We start from the raw sequence: 24,514 nt of genomic DNA on the forward strand, positions 1-24,514 counted from the left end.
GCAGATATGTTATCTAGACCAATTATAAATGCATCTACTATACTTAAGCATAATTCAGTATTGCATGAGAGCTACATTGAACAATATGCTCAAGATATAGATTTTAAAGATGTATATGCAACTTTAAGTCAAGGCAAACGAGTAGAAGAATTGGATTATCATATTAAGGACCAACTCTTGTATCATTGTGGGAAGCTATGCATTCCACAAACTGAAAGAGTAAAGATAATTCGAGAAGCACACACTTCTCTAATATCAGGTCACTTTGGGGTAAGTAAAACGGTTGCACAGCTGCAAAGATTTTGTTATTGGCCAAAAATGAATGAGACAGTTTCTAGATATGTAATAGGGTATACCATGTGTGCTAAAAGCAAGCCCAGCAATAGAAAACTAGGCTTGTACACTCCACTACCAGTTGCTTCTCATCCTTGGGAAAGTGTTTCCATGGACTTTGTTGGAGGATTGCCTAAATCTAGGAAAAGTCGTGACTATTTATATGTTGTTGTGGATAGGTTCAGCAAAATGTGTATTTTAATACCTTGTAACAAACAGATTACAGTTGAACAAACTGCAAAGTTGTTCTTTCAGCGTGTATGGGTTCATTTTGGATTACCCACTTCCATAATATCTGATCGAGATACCCGATTTGTTGGGAAATTTTGGTCAAGTTTATGGGAATTGATGGACACCAAGATAAAGAAGAGCACAGCTTTTCACCCGTAAACAGATGGCCAAACAGAAGTGGTCAACAGGACAGTGATCCAATTGCTCAGAGGCTATTGTAGCAAGCATCCCAAACTTTGGGATGAACATTTATGTTATGTGCAGCATGCTTACAACCGAGCTAAACATTCTTCTACACAGAAAAATCCTTTTGAGACCTGTTTTGGTTTCACACCAAGGTCTCCCTAGGATTTTGTTTTTGGTAAAGACATAGTAGTTGATGGACACAGTGATGTGGACAAGGCAACCAAGTTCATTGAACAAATCCAAGAGATTCACCAAGCAGTACAGGTACAGCTGGAAAAGAGCCAAGCCAAGTACAAGGCAAGGCATGACAAGCATCGGATGGAGCATAGTTTCCAAGTTGGTGATCAAGTCTGGCTGTCTATCAGCAAAAACATAATCCAAGGTGAAGAAAAGAAGCTAAAGCCAATAAAGTATGGACCTTTCAAGATACTTGAGAAAATTGGTGAGAATGCTTTTCGCCTTGATCTACCAGCTTACATGCACATCTACTCAGTTGTTAACGCAGGCAGCTTGAGACTATTTGAACCTTCATTAATTGAAGATCCCGAAGAGCAAAGTCAATTGCTTTCTATTGATGATTTGTTACATGAATATCTTAATGAGTTGCAGGAAGATATAGTTCTGGATAGGAAGATAAGAACTACACGCAGAGGGGATGTTGAATACCTCAAGATCGGACTCAAAGGTTCAAAGCCAAGCAGTGCGAAATGGATAGAAATTGAGCAAGCGAGGAAGCAATACCCTCACTTGATTGATGGTTAAAAGAAAACCAACTTTTGGTGGTCCAAAAGCTTTTTCAGTGGGAAGGCCGTGATCCAAATTGGATCCTAAAAACTCTCTAAAGTTTCATGACTGTTTCAAATTATGCTAGAAGATTCAAGTCCTAGAAAAGATCAAAGCTATCAGAAGGAATCCTCAAAACAATTGCAGTTGTGTCCAGAGCAGAGCAATGAGGACCCTCGATCGAGTGCGCAGACCATTGGCCCATGGTAAAGCGCAATGGCACAAAACTGGAAAAACCGGAGGCTAATTCGGGAAACAGAGGTTTCGCAGGGCGTCCCCCTCAGTGAAGGAAAGCCCTGAAGCGCCCAGACCTGAAATCACTATAAAATTCGGAAAAGTAACTGTTTCAGTTCCGTAGCGCGGGATTCCCCAAAACCGGCAGGATATTGGAAGGCTTCGAGGCAGTAAGCAATTTTGACTGAGTCCCGCCCAATGCCACACATCGAGCAACACGCGTCCGGCGGAAGAGAGAGAAAACCGCCTACATCGGACGGGTAAACATCGTGCGACTTGTCCGCCTGATATGAAGGACGACCGTAGGATCTAGGGGGTCCAGATCGACGGCGGAGATACGTCCCGATGACTGACCGGATTTGACAGGTTAAAAAGCAAGATGACAAGGGATTTGAAGTCCGACGTGGATGATGAGTTGGCAAACGATTCGTGTTCGCAGGCGATCTTGAAGCAAACAGATTTAACGACCATTCGAATATGATTCAGGGAATCTAACACCCAATTCGTTAGCAAACAAGTGGCCACCTCCCTACAAGACATTACCCAATGATGATGACGCAGAGCAGAGGAATTCGAACAGACAGAGGAAAGGAAATCAGAAGGTCGGGAAGTGGAAACAAGCAATCAAAGAACAGACTGGCTTTAAAGCCATGAACTGACAGAAGTAGAACACAGAGGCAGACAGCGAAGAGACGTAGAAAGCTAATAGCAAAGAACAGAGAGTAGAAGCCGAGCTGACCTGAAGGCAGCATCAAGCCAGACAGAGCCAGAGAGAGTCAGAGAGTCTGTGTACTCCATTGAAGGCTTGAGAGGTTCAAGCAAACTCCTCGGCATAGGCCTGTCATACTACTATGACCCTCAGAGGTCGAGTTTCAGTAAGGAGAGTCTATGCACTCCATTCCTACTGACTTCATTCTGTTTAGTGAGTCTCGAATCGAGCTCACTGTTGTAAAAACTCTGCTTGAAAACATAATAGAGAGGCCACCACTGAAAGGCTGGACCAAGAGACATAGCCCAAGAGCATTGGGTGAACTCCTTATTAAACTTGTTTTGTTTACATGTTTGACTGTTATGTTTTCTCTGATTGCCTTAGTGTTTATGTATTCTAGCAATCTTATCGATCCGTTGCATAAGTAACATAGGCACATCCATGCACATGAGTCTGTAATACCTTTCATTCTTTGTCCTGGATAAATTCCAGATCATTCACTACTATCTTTGTATTGAAGTAACCCAACATCCAAAGTTTATATTCCTCTCTCAGAAGAAGTACATTGGAGATTTGTTGAACAGGTTTGGCATGGCTAAGTGCAATCCTTTGACTACTCCAATGAAACAAAACTTAAAGCTCGCGTCCATTGAAAGAAAAGAATTTGAGGATGCAACTTGTAAGAAGTCTCAACTACGTGACTACTACTAGACCAGACATTTCATTTGCTGTTAGAATCCTCTCCAGGTTTATGCAAAAACCTTTTGAGGGCCATTGGTCTCCTACAAAAAGAATTCTAAAGTACTTGAAGGGAACTCAAGGCTTTGGACTCAAGTATACACAGGTGGGTGACTACAGCTTGATTGGATACTCCGATTCAGATTTCGATGAAGATAAAGAAATTGGGGTATCTACTTCAGGTTATGTTATAAGTCTTCGATCAAAAGCTGTCTCCTGGAGGTCACGCAAACAATCAGTTTCACCAGATTCCACCACTAAGGCAGAATATGTGGCAGCCACTGAAGCAACGAAGGAAATTGTGTGGCCCAGGAAAAATATGGAAGATTTGCAGGAGAAACAAGTGCATTCAACTCCTCTTTTGATTGACAACACTTTTGCAATAAAGTTTGTCGAGAACCCAAAGTTCCATGATCGAACAAAGCACGTCGATACAAAATACCATCTGATTTGACATCATGTTGAGGCCAAAACAATACACCTACGGCATTGTTCAACAAATGAGCAGATCGCAGACATCAGCTCTTGGAAGAGAAATTTTTGAAGAATGTTTGGACTCACCAACATCCTTTTAGATCAAGGGGGGAATGTTGACACCTAGTCTTTGGGATTAGGTAAATCTATGTAAATATTGTAAATAGAAAAATGAAGGGAATTAGATGACGAAAAGACATTGAGAGATGAAACCCAATAGTCTCCCTCTCCAAGTATATATCTATGTTCTAAATGCAAAAGCAACAATTACATTCAGAGTTACTCCTGACCTAACATTATGCATATATTTAGAAAAGTGATGCTACAAGTGGTACCAAAAATCACTATTTTTGGTAGAATATCATAGCAGAATTATCACAATGGAGGTTCTGAAAAAGAAACCAGTTGTTGGTCAAAGCAGTTCTATGATCACTAAAGAGAAATATGTCAATTATCTATTATTAGAGTGTAATTTTTTCAGAAAGACCTGGTCATTGGTTGGAAAATCTTTGAAAATTAAATCAATTGCCTTTTGTGATATAATTTAATTAAATTTCTTGTTAAAAATAGCCCCAAGTTGTGCTTAGATAGCATCAAGGATAAAATCATCCTAAACATCTCTTGGCTTCTCATTTTAAGATTTGTTCTGTCGAAAGTTTTAACCAATAGAAACAATGTCATCCTTGGGGGTAAATGAAGCCATCCACCTTAAATATGTGGGGAGTTTGTAAAGTTGGCATTAGAGAAAACAATTAGGGCCAACTACAAAGAATCTGAAGACACAAGATACATAAAGATAAGGAGGAAGAGTGGATGAGCTCAATGGATCTACTTGACTGGGTCCAGTAAATCCAGAATATCATATCCACTTCATCCACAAGCCTTCAACCAGGTAATCATGACTTGCCAATCCAGCGATGTTGTTAGAAGAAACCCTGGCCCCACTTGAGAAGGAGATCTCTCAAAAATTAACACTAATATCTTCTTCAGATTTAGTCTCAGCTTGGGAGTTGCCTCAAACAACATTGGCTTTGTGCAAGATGTGACAAATATGAAATTCCTAAGAAATTCATATCAAATCACTCACATGAAAAAGGGCCATTCACATTGGAACTTGGTAAGTGGATTGATGACATGTTCTCTAGATGTAACATTAACTATGAATATTTTTATCCAAACTGAAATATTCCATGTCACGTCTGACTTTAATAGTAAGGAAATTGAACTAAAGAAAGACGGTACCTTTGAGTGGACCAACCAAAGATGTGGTCAGATTTGTTAAGAGTGATTAATATTCACTCACCTACATTAAGCATGCAATTATTTTATAAATATTGTATAAGGATCAAATATTTCTTGAGATGTGTGTAACCTACCCCGTGTTTTCTACCCATGATTTCACATAAGCCATTGACATTGTAAAAGCAGTATATATGTCTTTTTGCCTTATTATTATTTAAAGACACAAAAATGAAGTGGTATGCACTTGGATTTGTGAGTTCAAACTAGTTTCTTGTGAATGTGTAACCATGTGTCTTTCTCATTTCTCCTCCACACAAGCTATCAATATTAGTATAAACAACGACAGACCAGTGACAATGCCCCTTGACCCACGCCACCTTGAGACCAACTCATCTCTGCAGTTCTACAGTTCATCATAGAGCTACAACAGCTTTCCTCCTAATCTAGTCTAGGCATTGTTACCCTATCAAGATAACTATCATAGAGACACATTCTTTCTACAGACCAAATGACAATATGTAAATGTAGTTGTGTAGTAGTTGTGTAAATAGTAATTGTTTTATTAATAAAAATCTGAAATACAACTACTTGACCCTGAAATACTGCTAAGTCGGCTAGGGGCATGCTAGTCTGGGTGCATCATCCTGTGAATAATATATAGGGCAAAGCACGGAAGCTCTATGGGTGTTGAAGTTGCCCATGGATACAAGTGATACTCCTTCCAGCTATGATGGAATACCTCATCCTAGGTGTATAGATGTGAGGAGGGAGCAATCGTGGATGCATGAGTTACCTCGGCCTTTGTTTTTCCACCCCTCTATATTGCCTTTTACTTTTTCTTGAATTTTCCTTATATTACTGCTCATAGCTCAAGGAATGAGAGCTTGCTTTGTATGATGTATAGTAGTTATTACCCCCTTTAGGATGGGGCAGTTCATCACCCATCAGGGGTTGGGACATGCAAGGGTTCCTTGTCTTCTATGAGATAGGGCAACATTGGCCCAGGAACCAGGTGATGGCCATATGATAGAGGTAGAGCTCATGCTTGGCTTTTGCCCACATGCTAATTTGTAAGTCTTGGAAATCTTTTGTATTTTGATTTTTCTTTTATTTTTCTTGTGGCCATCATATGCTCTTTTCTTTTCTTTTGGCTGAATCAACCTCCCAGGGTGAATTTATAGGCCCTACCCAAGGTATGGGGATGTGTGGGTGCCAAATCCCTATGAACCAATGGTCGGTCTGTTGATTTCTAGTAGCATCGAATGTGCTCTAAGTCTCAAATTTTGCAGGGAAGCTTAGGCACATGTATTCCAAAAAACCCATAAAGTGTTTTGGGAAATTCCACTCGGAGACAGTTTTATTAAAATAATTAATTATTTTTAATGGGACCCTAAGTCTAAACTTAAGAAATTAAAATAATTAATGGGTATTAATCTAACTGTGGCTGTAACTTCTAGAAGAAGATGAGGATCAAGCGGAAATGATCTTGTCCATTGATTAGCTTCTAATCTAGGTCGTTGAATGTCAACGAGAAGATTATTTAAGGAGGCTTGAGGGTCATTTGGAAGACACACCAAGAGAGATCAAGAAGATCGAATTTCTCAGAGAGGGCAGCGCAGCAGTTGCTAGAGGAGTGATTGAAGTGATCTTTTGTAGTGAGGGGCAGAGATAGTATCCGGAAGAGGGAAGTTTTCCTGGGTCGGAGAGTACAAGGCAGAGAGGGCAAAACAACGTCCAGAGAGAGGCAGACGTTGGCCCATGCAGAGCTGACGCAGTGGCAGCGCAGGCCTTAGAGGGAGATCGAATTCCTGCTGAGGAAATCGAGTTTCAGAAGCCGAGAGCCGGGGTGTGAGACTGGGAGGCAGAAATTCGAAATTTCCAGCCAGCAGAGGGTCCGAAGGAGGAGCAGCGTGATTCCCAGTAGGGGTGACGCAGAGACTGCATGAAGCTTATGCAGTTCTATGCAGAGACCACGCAAAGGGGACGCAGAGGCTCTAGTCCAGCGTGATCAGACTCTGATTTTTTCAGTGACAGGGTAAGAGCATCTCACTATTTGTTTTGTCCAGTTTTTCTCTGTATCAGATTACTAGATGAGCATCCAAGGAATTGTACTCAAGATTACTACTGCATAATAATAAAACCCTCAAATCTGTTGCACCGGTTTTCCCACCCTGGGTTTTTCCGGGGACATTTGTCCAAAAATAACAGTACCATTGTGTTGTATTTTCTTTCTTGCTTAATTTCTTGTTTCCGCATTATATTTAAGTGAAGGCTACAGTGTATGTATTTCAATATTTGTCGTAGGAAACTACAAGTAATTTGTTTAAAAGAATTTAACAAATAGGAGAAATGTCATCAATTGCTGCAATAGGGATTCCGATTTAAGAATTTTCACATGGTATCAGAGTTGCAGGTGAAAAAGGAACAGCAGTGCCAGAGAACCCAGCGTTGAGCAGAGACAGAGGTTGAATAGCTACAGGAGGCAACAGTTCGAATCCCCAGAGAGATTGCGCAATCCAAGCCAGGAGGGCTGAATTTTCGAGGAAAGTCTCTCTCTGAGTGAGTCAACAGAGAGGAAGGGCTTCCAGATTGAAATTTTGTCGTGTCGAAGGGAGCAACGCAGAGCCTCAGCATGAGGAAAGAACTGGTGGGACACAGCTTTTCTGCAAGCAGTTTGTTGGGCAAAAAATCATCAGAAGGGAGAGGAGAAGCACAGTGAGGGAATTTTTCCTCAGTTGACTTCCCGCCAAGAAGTCCATTTTCTTATTGCATAAGCAGCAACAGTAAGAAACAAAGAGGAGTAGTTCAACATTTTCATGGCAGAGATGGCAGCCAGTGGACTGAGAGATCGGGACAGTTGGATGGGGCATCCAACTATGTGATTTGGAAGGCAAGGATGTCGTGCCTTCTAGATGAGTATTTTCTTAAGGTCTATGTCGACAGTGTGGTGGTTGAGCCCGCGGATCCAGAACAACTGAAAAAGTACAAGGGAGAAATAGCGAAGGCCAAGAGGATAATCCTTGATGGAGTAAAGGATCTTGTGTTATGTCACATCTCTAGCAGAGGGACTGTTAAGGAGATGTGGGATGCCTTGGCAACATTGTATCAAGGACCTTCCGAGCAACGGAAGATGTACTTGGAGCAGAAATTGAGATCTGCATAGATGCAAAAGGGGGAGTGCATTGATTCGTTCCTCACGATGCTTCAGGAGACCCACGACGAGTTAGCAGTTGTGGGGTCTACACCTCAAGGTTCCGAGACAGCGAGACTGGCCCTAAACTTAGTCTCATAAAAGTGGCAAGTCTTTATCCAGAGCATCCTAGACAGGGCAGCTTTGTTAGACTGGGATAGTATGTGGGCAGCTCTCAAGCAGGAAGAACTGAGGAGAGATCTAGTCAAGTGTAAGCTTGACAGAAGCAACAACAATGGATCGAAGCCCAAGGAGGAGGAAGAGAATGCAGCCCTTGCATCAAAGGGGCAGCAGGAGCAGCGAAGGCGGAAGAAGGACGTCTCAAAGATCAAATGCTTTAGGTGTGGTGAAATGGGTCACTACGCAACACAATGTCCTCTCAGGAAGAAGGACAAAGATGAGAAGCACGATTTGAAGGTTGCACCCGTAAAGATCGAGGAGGAGGAGTTTGCCATGACAGTCGAGATACCTCCAGGAGGGAGGTGGGTTGATTTAGAGTTGTAGTTCAAAAGAGCTACAGATGGGTAGGATCCTTGAGGATCCCACCTCTCGGATCAATTCCTTGCTACGGGAGCCCAGATCAAAAGTAGCAGGATGGATCAGTGTTGGTTGGTGCAGAGGAGTGTTGAAGCAACAGATGCAGTGGCTAGAACGCCAAGTCTGAGCAGCGTAGTGCAAAGTTGCAGCAGTGCAGGGAGGCACAGTGCAGTAGCAGCAGCAGCGTAGTGGCTTCAAAGGGATAGCGTGGGACTAGCAGCAGTCAGATCTTCAACATTGAGATGCATCTATGCTGAACACTTGTTTAGTAATTTGGGATGTTTTTCTATTGCTGATGCAATAGCAGCAGCAGTTTGCAATGCAGGGGAAGTTGGCAGTGGCAGTGCCAGCAGCAACATGGATGCAGAAATTCAGAGGGAGCTATAGTACGAATGTAGTGTTGAGAGTGGCAGTGTCAGCAGCAGTACAGTTGCAGCAGCAGCACAGTTGCAGCAGCAGCACAATAGTTGTTGGACAGCATGTCAGACATCAGCAGCGCAGAGGACGATGTTATGAAGTCAGGGTGATGCTTCAGTGGGAAGCATTGCCAGAGCACATTCCTCACTAAGAGGGAGTGTTGATTTTTGGTAGCATCAGATGTGCTATAAGTCTCAAATTTTGCAGGGAGGCTTGGACACATGTATTCCAAAGAACCCAGAACGCGCTTTGTGAAATTCCACTCGGAGACAGTTTTATTAAAATAATTAATTATTTTTAATGGGACCCTAAGTCTAAACTTAGAAAATTCAAATAATTAATGGGTATTAATCTAACTGTGGGTGTAACTTCTAGAAGAAGACGAGGATCAAGGAGAAATGATCTTATCCATTGATTAGCTTCTAATCTGGGTCATTGAATGTCAAAGAGAAGATTATTTAAGGAGGCCTGAGGGTCATTTGGAAGAAACACCAAGAGAGATCAAGAAGATTGACTTTCTCAGAGAGGGCAGTGCAGCAGTTGCTAGAGTAGTGATCGAAGTGATCTTTTGCAATGAGGGGCAGAGATAGTATCTGGAAGAGGGAAGTTTTCCTAGGCTCAAGAGTACAAGGCAAAGAGGGCAGAACAACATCCGGTGAGAGGCAGACGTTGGGCCACGCAGAGTTGACACAATAGCAGCGCGGGCTTTAGAGGGAGATCGAATTCCTGCTGAGGAGATCGAGTTTCAGAAGCCAGGAGCCGGGTGCGAGACCAAGAGGCAGAAATTCGGAATTTCCAGCCAATAGAGGGTCCAAAGGAGGAGGAGCGTGATTCCCAGCAGGGGTGACGCAGAGACTGCATGAGGCTTATGTAGTTCTGCATAGAGACCATGCAAAGGGGATGCAAAGACTGCATGAGGCTTATGCAATTCAGCATAGAGACCATGCAAAGGGGACGTAGAGGCTCCAGTCCAACATGATCAGACTCGGATTTTTCCAGTGACAATGTAAGAGCACTCACTATTTGTTCTGTCCAGTTTCTCTCTGTATCGGATTGCTAGATGAGCATCCATGGAATTGTACTCAGAATTACTATTGCATAATAATAAAACCCTCAGATCTGCTGCATCGGTTTTCCCACGCTAGGTTTTTCCGAGTACATTTGTCCAAAAATAGTGATGCCATTATGTTGTATTTTCTTTCTTGCTCAATTTCTTGTTTCCGCATTATATTTAATTAAGTGAAGGTTGCAGTGTATGTATTTCGATATTTGTCGTAGGAAACTGTAAGTAATTTGTTTAAAGGAATTTAACAAATAGGAGAAATGTCATTAATTGTGGTAGTAGGGATTCCGATTTAGGAATTTTCACACGGTCGACCCGAAGAAGGTGTTGAAGAATCTAGGGCAAATAGGTGTGATTCTCCTTGACTAGATAACAATTTGTGAAGTCTTTTTTACTTTTCTGGTTAGCTTAATCTACTTCTTCTTATTAATGCACGTGTGTGTACTTCATCAAACTGCTACGAAAACCATAAGAACAAGAACACAAGATGTTGGCTCTCTGTCAAGGCCAAAACCTCTCTTCTCTTGAGAGGAAAACCCTTTAGTAAGTTTCTCTTATTGAAGTATTTTATTGATCAATACCAAACCCTAGACCCTTGACAAGAATATCCTCCAAGCACAAATCATATCCTTCCTCCTTCCTGCACTTTGTTTCTCAGCACTTCGTCCTCCTTCCGGCACTTTGTTCTGTGGCACTTCATCCTCCTTCCTTCTTCGACTCGAGATAGACCTTGTTTATGTAAGCTCTAGAAGAGATACTTGTCTTTTATACTTAGTAAGATCCTTCACCTATGGAGACACCTTCCTTTTTCTTAACTAGCCTAGTTTCTTCTTAATGTGTAGTTGTGGGCTTGCTGTGACAGTACAGTAGCCCTAGTTTCTCACACGTGTGGATGGTTTCCTTGAATATTTGGCTTCTTTTATCTTCGCTTGGGAAAGCCTCTTCTTCGCTCTAGTGGGAGGCCTTATAGGACTAAGTTACTAACCCAAACAATGAGAGATATGGGACTGATATGTTGTTACTGATATGACCGCAGAGAGGCCTCTTTTCTCGCACGTGTGACTTTGTTTGACCCTTAGAACTGTTGATTTGTGGTAGCATCGAATGTGCTCTAGCCATGAAAATTGGTGGAGAGGCTAAGGCACATAAGATCTCCAAGACCCAGAAATGGTTTGGGGAAATTCCACCCGGTTGGAGAGATATTAAAATAATTAATATTTTTAATGGGGTTCCTAAGTCTAAACTTAGGAAAATTAAAATATTAATGGGTATTAATATAAAACTGGGTGAGAATGTTCTAAATGACATGGATCAAGCCAAATCTAATCTTAGCCGTTGATTAGAGACTTAATCTCGACCATTGAAGACTCAACAGGAAAAGTATAAGAGGAGGCTTGAGGGTCAGTTGGAGACACACCAAGATTGATCAATCAATTCAATTTTCTGGAGCAGAGCTTGCTGAGAAAATTTGAACTAGTGCTCTGTTGCAGTGAGTACATAGCAGAGAGGCAGAGATGGTGCCAGAGGGTCAGCGCAGTGACCGAAGAGGCTGACGCAGAGGAAACTAGAACTACGCAGAGGCAGCAGAAGCTACGCAGAGGTTGTTGGGGATTGCGCAGAGGAAGATGCTCCTGGATAATCAGCTAAGGTCATACCAGATGCAGAAGGGAGAGCAGATAGATGTCTTCCTCGGTCGGTTGAAGGAGATCCGTGACCAACTGACTTCCATAAGGGCCACGTCGTCTCAGGAGTTGATGGTGAGGACTGCACTTAACATAGTCTCCAAGGAGTGGGAGACATTTGTCCAGAGCATACTGGGTAGGGCGAGTCTTCCAAATTAGGAATAATTGTGTGTGGCTCTTTGTCAAGAAGAGATCAAACGGCTGACCAAGACGGGAAGTAGCAGCAAAGGGGTCAAGATCAAGAAGGAAGAGGAAGAGGATGCAGCTCTAGCATCTGCGGGAAAGCAGGAGAAGAGGAAGAAGAAGGACCTCTCCAAGGTCAAGTGCTTCCATTGTGGGGAACTAGGTCACTATGCGAACCAGTGTCTGAGGAAGAAGAACAAGGGAGAGACTTCTGAGTCCAAGGCAGCGCCAGCGAAGGCAGAGAAAGAAATTGAGGAGGATGGCGATTGTGCCATGAGTGCTCATGTGCCACTTGAGAAGAAGTGGGGAGACATCAAGCTGTAGTCAGGAGGACTACAGGCGATGAGGGGCAGGATCCTTGAGGTACCCAACCTCTTGGATTATACCTTGCTACGAGAGCCCCGAAGAGGAGTAGCAGGACTGGTGAATGTAGGTAGAGACGAATGCGGATGAAGCGGCAAAGAGTGCTACAGTGCAGGAGTCCCTGAGCAGCGCGAGGCTAGCAGGCTGCAACAGTGCAAGAGGCACGGGAGTGTTGCACCAGTGCAGGATGGCACAGAGAGGTGTGCAACAGTGCAAGATGCAGGGAGTTGTTGCAGCAGCGTAGAGGTCAGTAGAGGGAGCACTTGTTAGCGACAGAGAGAGCTTCAGCATCGAGAGTGTTTCTAGCCTGACAGGGATGTCAGAAGTTGGGCGGATTAGTTACTTATTTCTCAGTAACTGAGTTGCAGTGTAGTAGCGGTTAGCAGTGGCACGATGCAGCATGATGAGAGGGGGTTGCAGTGCAGATGCAGTGCTGGGAGGATGGACCAGCAACAGCACAAAAGCAGAGGGAGTTGTCATACGGATGCAACGGTGGCAGTGGCAAGGCCATGGGCAGCAATACAGGATGCAACAGTGCAGAGGATGTTGGGCGGGGAGGCCTAGCATCAGCACAGGTACCGGTGCCGGATAATTAGGGTGATGCTCAATGAGGAGTATTACTAGAGCACAGTCCTCGCTAAGAGGGAGTGTTGATTTGGGGTAGCATCGCTCTAGCCATGAAAATTGGTGGAGATAGGCTAAATCACGTGAGATCTCCAAGACCCAAAAATGGTTTGGACAAATTGTACCCGGTTTGGGAGATATTAAAATTTTAAATAATTAATATTTTTAATGGAGTTCCTAAATCTAAACTTAAGAAGAATAAAATATTAATGGGTATTAATATAAAATTGGGTTAGAAGGTTCCAAAAGTCATGGATCAAGCCAAATTTAATCTTAGCCGTTGATTAGAGATTTATTCTCGGCTGTTGAAGGACCAACGAGAAAAGTATAAGAGGGGGTTTAAGGGTCAGTTGGAGAATACACTAGAGTGATCAGTAGCGAGGGGCAATGAGTACTGGACAGAGAGGCAGAGACAGTACTGAAAGACCAGCGCAGAAGCAGAGAGAGCAAGAGCAGCAGCCGGTTCAGGCCACGCAGAGCCCAGCAGAGACAGTGCAAAGGCTAGAGGGACTGTGTCATCCACGCAGAGGCTGCAGGAGTGATGCAGAGGGTCCCAAAGGCTGCGCAATGCCTTAGAGGGCAGACGCAGAAGGTCTTGGGGCTGACGCAGGTCAGCAAGAGGCTAACGCAAAGGCTAGAAGGGTCGACGCTAAGCTTCAGAGTCGCTGGAGAGGGTTTCATGGGACACGTTTTTTGAATACCTGTTTCCGAATATAGAGGTATAGCTGCCGTGTATTTTTCTCTATCGGGTGAGCCGATTAGGCACCCAATTGTACTCAAGGAAATACTGCATAATAATAAACCCTCAGAATAGCTGCACCGGTTTTCCCGCATTGGGTTTTTCCGGGGACATTTGTCCAAAAATAACAGTGTCACTTGTGTGTTTGTTTTCTTTTAGTGATGATCTGTAGATGTTGTGACTGTATTGTGTTTATTTCGGTATTTAAATGTTTTAAATAACTTGTTCAGAATTTACAAGTAGAAGAAATAAACCAACAGAATACAAATTAATTTTCTAACGGATAGACTTAGAAAATTCAACAGCCGCAAGGGAAATAACTCTGGTTTGAGCGCTGGAAGAGGGCTGCAAGCAGCAGGCTGCAAGGAGGCCTGTGTAAGGGCAGCATAGGAGGCCAAGTGCAGGAAGTGGAAGCCACTGCCTGGTAGGCTTGCTGTAGGTGATCCACAGCAAGGAAAAGAAAAGGCCGCAGAGCTCCTAAGCCTGATCTAAGACTATTGTAGGTTACAGCAGCAGATCGCAGCAAGGAGGGCTGAGTTAAGGGATGTAGAAGGCTACAGAATGAAGAATAAGGGCTATAGGAGGTCTGGCAAAAGGCTGAAGGTGAGCAGGACATGCCAGGAGAGCTGCCAAGTCACCAGGAGGCTGAAGGAGAAGGAGAAGGGCAACTGAAAGGAGACAGCTAGTGCAAGTGAAGGGACAGCAAGGTAGACAGGTGGGCAAAGAACATGCTGAGTGAACTGTTAGCCTAAAGGGAGCTGACTAGAGAGTTTAATGAGGGCAAGAAGTGCCCAGTGAGCTACAGCAGGTAGCTGAAGGTGTTGATGGCAAAGGGCAGCCACTTGTCAAGGCAGATGAGAGCTGGAAGGACTCAGCCTCAACCAAGGTATATTGTATAATTACTTTGTATTATATTTTGGCATTGCACAGGGATTGTAAAAGGCCATGATTCCCGATACAGGAGCTCTAAGGATTTTCTTATGGAAGGGCTAATAAGAGATCAGTTTTGGGCCATAACTCTTGTGTCTTGTGCATTGATCTCATTGCTGATATATTCTACAGTGCAAAAGCTTTTGTAGGCATTTTCAGTGTGTTTGTGTTTTTTAGCTAAAGCATAGACCAGACCTGGGGTGCTTGGAATTCTAACAATAGTGTGTATCTCTGTCTCAATCCTATCTAAGGTTTAAGGGCTTAACGATCTAGCTTATTCTTGTTACATTACTTATGGGCATCATCTAGGTCTTGTGAGTTGTCACAAGATTGCCTTGAACTTTGTAGGTGATATTCAAACATAAGCAATCTTTTATCTATAAAAATCATTCACTCTTCAGTTTCGTAATAAAGCTCAGTCCTTTAATGAGCAAATATTGGTATCCTATTTTCTGCTATTATGGAATCCATGTTGCTGCATCAAATTATGTTACCAAAACTAGGGAAACAGTAAATGGAATGGGAAACGTGAATGGAAAGAAAATTGGGGATAGACTCATAGAGGGTTTTGTAGGATTACAAATGTGAACCAACCTCCCTTCCGGCATGTTATGCATATAAAATTGATTAGTAATGTACTAAAGTGTCAAGACAGAAGTGGGGAAAAGAACAGGAACAAGAATAGAGCAACAAATGTATCTCCTGATCAGGTTTCTGGTAACTGCACCATCTGAGCAGTCTTCATTTGTATTGGACATCGTGCTCCCATACTCTCAGCTCTTAATTCCTTTCTAGTGGTTTTCGTGCCCTAATCCCAGTATCCAAATATACTTATATGGTTATTCCATAGTACATACCACTGCAACAGCCATCCATTGCTGCGTATATTCCACACCCGTATTTCATGGCAGCATGTATTTATTCATCATTTTAAAAATGTTACAGCTTATTTATGAGCACAGGCATCTCAAGCCGATGTAATCTCGAGTTTACCAGATCCACTATGACCAGCCTCAAGTAAGAAGTTCGTGATTGGTTTCATCATAGTCATTAATAAAAGTATCCTCCCCCAACCGCAGTACTGATATTTCTTACAGATACCTGCTTTGCGGGTCCCCTTGCTTGTGGTTGTCATCTTTGCAATGCCTTAATTATTGCAAGCTTACTAAAAATACAAGTGGCATATTTTGTTTTTTGTCACTATAAATGAGATATAAATAAGAGGCATTACCTGCACCAAAAGCTTCATCAATCTGGATGCAGACTTTGCTCTTTTGGTCTTAAAGTATAAGAGGCATTACCTACATCACAAGCTTCATCAATCTGGATGCAGACTTTAGTGTTAAAGTCTTCCGGTTGATATGTTAACATCTCCTCTCTACAGTACTACCATTGTCAATTTCAGTGTCGTGTTTTGTAAAACCTCTCTAGCTTTTGTCGTTTATGTGATCTCTGTACTCGCATGCTATCTTACCATAATCGCATATCACGGTAATGGAATTTCTAACCACATTAATATCCTTGAATTCCGATAAATTAATTGTTCTTGAGTAGTTTAAATATTATTTCATAATGATGCATACGTATGGCTTTGTCCATTGACAAAAGATATAGAATGATATGAGCACAAAGATTTTATCTGGATATGCTGAAGATTGTGACTTACCCTGTACCTGAAAGCCAAGAGACTTTTGCTTAAACATTGTAGTGAGCAAAACACCCTCGCCCAGAAATGCGCAAGCCTGTGTGAATCTTATTCCTGAACAGTTTTTCTGCATAACGCTTGCAGTGCCAAACCCCAGCATTTTGGCACCCTTGCTTTCTGTTGAATCATGGGAAGAGATGCAAGCAGCCACTGTTCTGGGTGCTGCTAAAGCCTTGTAAGGTAGCACGTCAGTATTTCGAATTTTGCAAAATCTAGCGCGCTGCGAAGAAAATGAAGCTGGGAGGCATGGGATTGGCCTGTAAATGAGGGTTTGCGGTCTCATTTTTATTATGATTGCCAGTGACAATTCGCTGAAAATGCTATGTTAGGAGAGGCCTCAAGCATATAAACAAACGATAGCCCATTCTGAAACTTGGACTTTCAAGCGCTACTTGGGCGGTGGTACTGCTTTCGAATGAGGTTTTGGACGAAATTGGAGGATAGGTGGTCCTGTTAACGTGGATCTTTGATTACCTTGTTAATGTTAAATAAAAATTAAAATTAATAACGTAAAAACTTTTTACTTGGTTAAAATATAACAAAAATAATAAATAAAACGTTTAATTAATAACATAAAAAGTTTTTTACTCGATCAAAATATAATAAAATAAATCAATAAAACGTTAAAACAAAAATAATTTCTTAAATACAACCTCAAAAAAAATTTAACTATTTTGTCATTTTTAAAGTGATTCGATGATGTAATTGGTTATAAATTTGTTTCCTTAATATCCTAAGGTAAGAGTTTCGGTCTCTCCGATATTAACAATTATAATGGTTACCTCCATGTATGTGTGGTATAATGCATGTAGATACTATTAAAGAATCACTTGAATTGATGGTTGATAGAGTTGGTAATAAGTATTTTTATTTTTATTATATTTAAAGCTATAGGTTAGAATTTAGTTTTACATTTTTGTTTTATTGCGATATTTTAATATTATTTTATTTTAATTTTAGATTTATCAAGTATTAAGTGTTGGAGCAATCAGTGCGCAACTAGTTAAAATAGACAAGCAACAACAGATAAAACACATCACATAAGAGACACTTGAGTTTTACGTGGTTCACCCAACCAATCTGGGCTACGTCCACCGAACATAGGCATCGACAAAATTTTATTATCAAACAGGAGATTACATGATAATTCAGTTCCTCACAAACTCTCATGCTCTCACCCCAATCCGTCTAGACACCTGTTTTATAGCTAAGAGGATCTAACTGCCTCATAAATCCTCCTACAGCAAATATAGGATGCATTAACTCACTCCCAACAAAATAGAGCTAATATAGCAACCAAATCAGATTGTTGTCACCAACTGAGATTTTTGTCTATTTTATTAAAACAGAAAATCTCAACAATCTCCACCTTAACAACAATTAGCCTGATGCCCTGTTTCTTTATTATTTATTTTTTCTGCAAGCCAAGAGAAGCCAAACACCAACGCAGCTTCTCCAACAAAACTGGTTTCGTGAACATGTCTGCACAGTTTTCCTTTGTATGCACCTTTTCAAGAGAGACTCCCCTTTCAGTGATAACCTGTCTTACAAAATGGTACTTAATTGGAATATGCTTTGATTTACTATGATAGGTCGGATTCTTAGCCAAATGTATTGCACTTTGACTATCACAAAGTAACTTGATGTCGTCCTATAACCTACCAAACTCACCAAGCAAACCTTTCAACCAAACCGCCTCTTTGCAAGCATGCGAAGCAGCAATGTATTCTGCTTTAGTAGTGGATAAAGCAACAATGTTTTGTAGCTTTGACATCCAGCTAATAGCTCCACCTGCAAGAGTAAAGACATACCTTGAAGTTGACCTTCTCTTATCCAAATCACCTGCAAAATCAAAATCAACATACCCGCAAATAGATTCACTGCTCTTATTGTAAGTAATACAATAACTACTTGTGCCTCTCAAATACCGAAGCACCCATTTCACTGCTGATCAGTGTTCTTTACCCGGATTTGCCATATACCTGCTGACAACCCCAACTGCATGTGAAATATCTGGTCGTGTACAAACCATCGCATACATCAAACATCCTACTACATTGGCATATGGAATTCGAGACATAAAATCCTTTTCTTCATCTGTATTAGGACATAAACTGGAAGAAAGCTTAAAATGGGAAGCTAAAGGGACTGACACAGGCTTCACATTGTTCATACCAAACCTCACAAGTATTTTCTCAACATACTTCTGTTGTGATAGCCACAGCTTACCATTGCTCCTGTCTCTGAAAATCTCCATGCCCAAAATCTGTCTTGCTGCTCCTAGATCTTTCATATCAAACGTCCTTGCCATCTGAGTCTTCAACCTGTTGATTTCTTCAATGCTTTTGCTTGCTAAAAGCATATCGTCAACATACAACACTAAGATAATGAACATGCCATTACTTAACTGCTTAAAGTAAACACAATGATCATATTCACTTCTTATATATTTTTGACTCAACATGAAAGAATCAAATTTCTTGTACCACTGTCGAGGCGACTGCTTCAGACCATACAATGACTTCTTGAGCCTGTAGACAAATTTCTTATTGCGATGCTGAACAAACCCTTCCGGTTGTTCCATATAAATTTCCTCATCTAAATCACCATGTAAAAACGCAGTCTTAACATCTAGTTGCTGTAATTCTAAATCAAGCAAAGCAACTAACGCTAACACAATTCTAATTGAAACAATTTTAACAACTGGTGAAAATATCTCATGAAAGTCTATGCCAGCTTTCTGAGAAAACCCTTTTGCAACCAGCCTTGCTTTGTATCTATCCTCTGAATCATTCACACCCCGTTTCACCTTGAAAACCCATTTACATCCCATAGTTTTCCTGCCTTTCGGAAGTTCAACCAGATCCCATGTGCCATTCTTACCTAAGGCCATCATTTCTTCCTTCATGGCTGCTTTCCATTTGTCACTCTTTGAACCTTCTACAGCTTCCTGATAACACAAAGGTTCATCATCGTTAGCGGTCAAAGCAACTAAAGTAATATAATCATCATACCTTCTCGGAGGGCGTTTGATCCTTGTAGACCTCCTTAAGGATGTTTCTGGTGCTTCCGGAATTGGCTGACTACCATCTGTAGGAACTTCTTCATGCTCACCATCTGAGACCTGTTCATGACCTACATCTGAACCCTGTTCATAATCTGATTCTGAAACCTGTTCATGACTAGAATCTGAACTATGGTCATCATGACTGTTACACAGTAATTTGTCACCATTGCCCCATTTCCGTACATTGGAGGACACATTCCGGGACCTGTGAGCAGTGACATAACCCAAAAACACTTGCATTATGTTCCCCTGAGTATGCACTTCATGTTCCCTGAAGACACCTTCTGCAAATTATCCCTGAAAAGTGCTCTTTTTCCATTGGCGCAAGTCCACAGTGTCTTACCCGCGCCAATCACTGAGATCCTCAAAAGGGGGTGCGACCATTGGCGCTCTGTCACAGAACAACACCCGCGCCAACCCAGTTTGGTAATGATTTTTGACAAACGCGCACCCATATGTTTTTTCCTTTCAGATCACGAAGTCTTTTGAGGGTAAAATCCATCGGATAGAGGTCGAGAGTCATCATCTATCCTCATCATCTATCCTTTCAGAGATAATGCCAATCCACAATGGGTGTCCTGGTTCATTGAATCTTCCTCCCTTCTCCATCTATAAATGTCTGTCCTCATGCATTAGACAAGCTAGTTTTTGAGTAATGCTAGTTGTGATTATGCTTGTCCTGAGTGATAGTAAGAGTCTTGAAGCATAGGGAGGTTATGCTGCCGGAAGTCTGAGAGAGAGAAGGTCTATTGCAAGACATACATAGCTGCTCGCCCAGCCAGAGGATAGGTTCAACGTCAGAACCTTGGTTGTATCTTTCTCTGCTTATTATTCATTAATAAACGACTACTGTTATGGTTCCAATCTCACTGTTCATCATGATAATGTTTGATTTATTTCCTTTCTGACTGAAATATAGTTGTATGTTAGTGGATTTTACGTTTGTTCTCATTTCGTTCTTTGCTTGTGCAGGTATCCATATGCGGGGATCGCAAGGATTGTGACCTGCCGGAGCAAGGGAACGGGGGTATCAACTCTTCTTCGACATTAGCGTTGGACTCCAGGTTGGTTATCGTAATCCACTTTCAGTATGCAACTAGGAACTTGCATAGTAGCATGATTTGATTGTTGCTAGACCCATTTTGGGCTAGTGGGATCGCCTCTGTCCGCAGAGGGGATTTACCTATCCAACAATTTGGCGACTCCACTGGGGAGTAGCTATTTGGAGTTTGTCTTGCATGTTAATTTTCTCTTGCCTGTTTGAGTGAATGAGCTTTCTGGGTCAGTTCTGAAATTGTTATTTGCCGTTTGATCTGCTTGAACACTGTCGGCCCGACCTTGAGTCGTTTTATTTATTTTTTAAGCCGGCAAACTTAGTTGGCGCGGTTTTTTATCTGACAGTCGCGCCAATTGGCGCAATTTTCCAGTGTACAGCTCGCGCCAATGCTCAATTAGCGCCGTTTTCTTCCTGACAGTAGCGCCAACCCTGTGAACTTGTTCATTTTGCTTGTTTACAGCCTCCCAAGCTTGGGTTTCCTGTTTTGTTCAATCATCTGAATGTATCAGAGTCTTTTTTGACTGGTTTTGAGTCTTTTTCTGGCAAATTATTAATTTGATTTCCTTTGATCATTACTTGGAGGTTTGTCTCGATCTGTTCACAATTTTGCATCTTTTTGCTTTTGTTTTTGCAAAAAAAATTCCCCCTCATTCGCCGGGGGGGGGGGGGGGCTAAATTGTGTATGAGTGTTAATCGCCTTTGAGTGTTTTTAGTTTATGATCTTTGGAACTCTCACCCGTTTTTCTTCGTTTGCACTTGATTGGTTCTTAGATTACATTAGAATCATCGTGTGTTTGAGAATTCTCTTGCATAGATCACACTTGCATAATTAGAATTCTCATTTTCAGGATATGAATGAAAAGTGTGCATAGATTACATTTGCATACTTTGGGTGTTTGCCAGTTTCTGTTCCGGTTTTCTGATTTTCCAGTCAACTTGTTGGTTGTGTTCCACACCTATCTAGTGGTTGTTAAAGCTTGGTTTTCTATGCTTTGAGTGATTCACTTCTAGCTTGTTTGAATTTTGCTTGACTTCATTTGAACTTGGATCACATGGTTCATTGAAAGTCTTTGTGTTTTTCCTTGCTTGCACAGTCCATTTTGGCATTTCAGAATTGGTTCTATCTCCATTGAGTGAACTTTGTTTATTCATGCTTGTAAATATCTCTTAAGATTTGATTAAATGCATTATGCCATCTTAAAAGAAAGAAAAACAAAAGATCTTTTGCATCATATTAGTTAGCATCTATTGTTATTTGTTGCTTTTAAAAAGAAAAAGAAAATAAAGATTTTCATTTCTTGTTATTAGCTGCATTAGGATCTTTGTTGATTGCTTTTTGATCATTTTGTTTGTGGAAAAATCTCAACCTTCATGTAGATAGAATTCATTGAATGAAATGATAGAGTTTTGGCATATAGTTTGCATTTAGGAAGCTTTGAGATATCACATGCGGTAGGACCAAAAACTGAAACATAATTGAGGATAAACTTTAAAATAAACTGAATGAACATAACAACGCATTGGAACCTAACGCAAACATTCTAGAGGTCTAGGTTAGAGACGTGTTCCGGCGTCTTTAAACCTGGTAGCTTACCGTCGAGTGGTTGGGTGATTCCTCCACGGTGAAACGATAGGTGCCAGTACGGACTGTGCTCCCACGTACCGTCGCGTATACATTGGGAGACCCCTATAGGATTAAAATCTTTTATCCATAGGAAGCCGAGTCTGCCACCTTACAAGCCGTAATGCACTGAACACAGCATTCGGGAAGATTGACTGCCGTACGAGAAGTCCTTGGTTTTCATCTGATTACCAAGGTGTATAAGCAGTTTTACGGATTGTTTGGTAAACCTCTTGCCTAGTTCTCCAGAGCAGTCACTTTTGATCCTTTTCGGACTCTCTAAAAGAAAAGGTGCCAGTGAGCTTCTTGTCACTTCGTGCTCATTAAATATTCGAAGGAGACTAGAGTCATCTTTCTGTCCTTTTCTCGACTCTTAAAAAATGAAAAGGTCAAGTTCAGTGTCTTAAAATTTATTTGCCACGATAACATTACCTGGTTAGACTTTGTTTGCGTTAGTCTGAGTAGGGTTCTTTCTCGTTTTCAATGGCGTCCTTTCCTGAGTCTACCAGCCAAGGTGTTCCCTCGGATGGAAACCCTAGCCCATTTCCTTCTTTTGGAAATGTCGGTGCTCAGTATATGGCAACTTTGTCTTTGCCTGGGTTAACCATCGGTTTGCCCGTATGGTTGTTTTCAACCTCGGTGGCCCCGAGTGTGATGACTCCTGTTCCACCGTCTCCTCCACCCGAACAGCATCATGTTGATTCCAAGGTGGACCTCTCCCCTTCTTCGCCTATTGCTGCGTCCTCATCTTCTACTTCGCCTGGCAAAAGTCTGGATTCAAGTAACCAGGTGGCTAAGAAGAAGAAGAAGAAGACGAAGAAGAAGAAGACTCCTAAACGAGAGGTTAAAAGTGTAACTCCAAGTCGAGCCACCTTGTGCTCCTCCGCGGAAGGTCAAATTTCCTTGTAAGTTGTGCAAGGAAGACCATCTCCTCCGCGATTGTCCTGGCATTCCCAGGGTTTTAGAAGTATGGTCTCACGATCCCAACCGCCCTGCATCGTCCTCTGGAGATCATGGCGATGTTACCTTATCACCTGGAAATGTTAAGGGAAAAGGGAAGATTCGATTCCCCTGTAAACTTTGTGAAGGCAATCATCCCCTTCACCTTTGTCCATTCATGGATAGAGCCTCCATTGTCTTGGGAAGTCTTACAGCTCCCCCACCCCAGGTTCCTGTTGGTTATCAACGTCTTTCTGCACCCGCAGAACGTTCCCCTGCTGACAAAGAAATCAACCAAGATTCCTCTCTTGTCCAGCCTCCTCTTCCCGAACCTGGCTCTGCTAAGCCTGTTCCCGACCAACCATTGGTCGGAAACAGTGTCGATTCGAGTTTACCACCCGATCACTCTGTTTCGGAAGAGCATCATGTTCTTCTCGTCTCCTCAGATTCTCCTGAGTCCAGAAATGACTCTCCCATCCCAGCTGTTCCCGAGAGTCCTACTCCGGTCTCTTTAGGGCAGGGGGGCAATCACACGATTCCCCCCCCAAGTAATTCAGTCGTTTCCTTCGACTGGAGACATTTGACTACCTTCCACCTCCCATCCCATGTGCCTTTCTGGGTCACGGTACACGCCTATAATAAGGCGATACCTGGCACTGTTTTGGATGAGGGTGCATCTGTTAGTCTTATGCCTGCCACTACTTGGCAAGCTTTGGGTTCCCCACAGCTTGTGCCAGTCACATCGAATCTGACGGCTTTTGACGGAGGAACTAGTCAACCATTAGGGATCCTTCCAAAGTTCCCTATTACTTTGGGAGGCAAAACCGTCTATATAGACGTATCGGTTACCCAAGGTGCTTTAGATTTCAGTCTTCTCCTTGGCCGTGACTATGTTTATGCCATGGGGGCCCTTATTTCTTCACTTTTCCATGTGGTTTGCTTTCCACACGATGGAAGAATTGTGACTATCGATCAATTATCGTTCGTTCGTCCACGGGTCCCCCCTGCGCAGTCGTCATCCCCTCTTGGTTTTCATCCACCAGTTGTATCTGCCCCACCACAGATCAACTACGTGGCCACTTATCCCGTGCCTATATCCAATGATGCTGCCGTCGTGCATAGTGTCCTGGGGGCATTGGGTCCTGACTTCCGAGATGTTGACCTCCCACCGAGAGAGGCACTCTTGGAAGCCCCGACTTCCTGTTTATTATGATGAAGGTCAGACGGAGCATAGTTCCTTTCCTGTGTCAAGCTCCTTAAAAAATGAAACTAGGTTTGGCTGGAGCATAGTTCCTTTCCTGTGTCAAGCTCCTTAAAAAATGAAACTAGGTTTGGTTGGAGCATAGTTCGTTTTCCTGTGTCAAGCTCCTTAAAAAAATGAAACTAGGTGTTCGAGGACAGTTTTGATCTTGTGGCGACCTCGTTAAAAAATGAAACAAGCGTTATGAGGATAGTGCTTTTACTGCG

General features: G+C 42.2%; 1 protein-coding gene across 1 annotated transcript in view; it reads right to left on the reverse strand.

The window, feature by feature from the left end:
- The window catches only part of LOC149189861 (ATPase GET3B-like), a 235,447-nt gene extending 218,667 nt beyond the window's left edge, over positions 1-16,780 (reverse strand). The window contains exon 1 of the mRNA XM_089411961.1: positions 16,325-16,780. Within this exon, the coding sequence (XP_089268087.1) occupies positions 16,325-16,646 (322 nt within the window). The 5' untranslated portion in view covers positions 16,647-16,780. The remainder of the gene's footprint in view (positions 1-16,324) is intronic.
- Between the last annotated feature and the right edge of the window lie 7,734 nt (positions 16,781-24,514).

The sequence above is a fragment of the Pinus tabuliformis genome, chromosome 3_1 (assembly GCF_031772625.1).
Source record: "Pinus tabuliformis cultivar Carrire ecotype Pingquan chromosome 3_1, CPIR1, whole genome shotgun sequence".
NCBI classification, from domain to species: Eukaryota; Viridiplantae; Streptophyta; class Pinopsida; order Pinales; family Pinaceae; genus Pinus; species Pinus tabuliformis.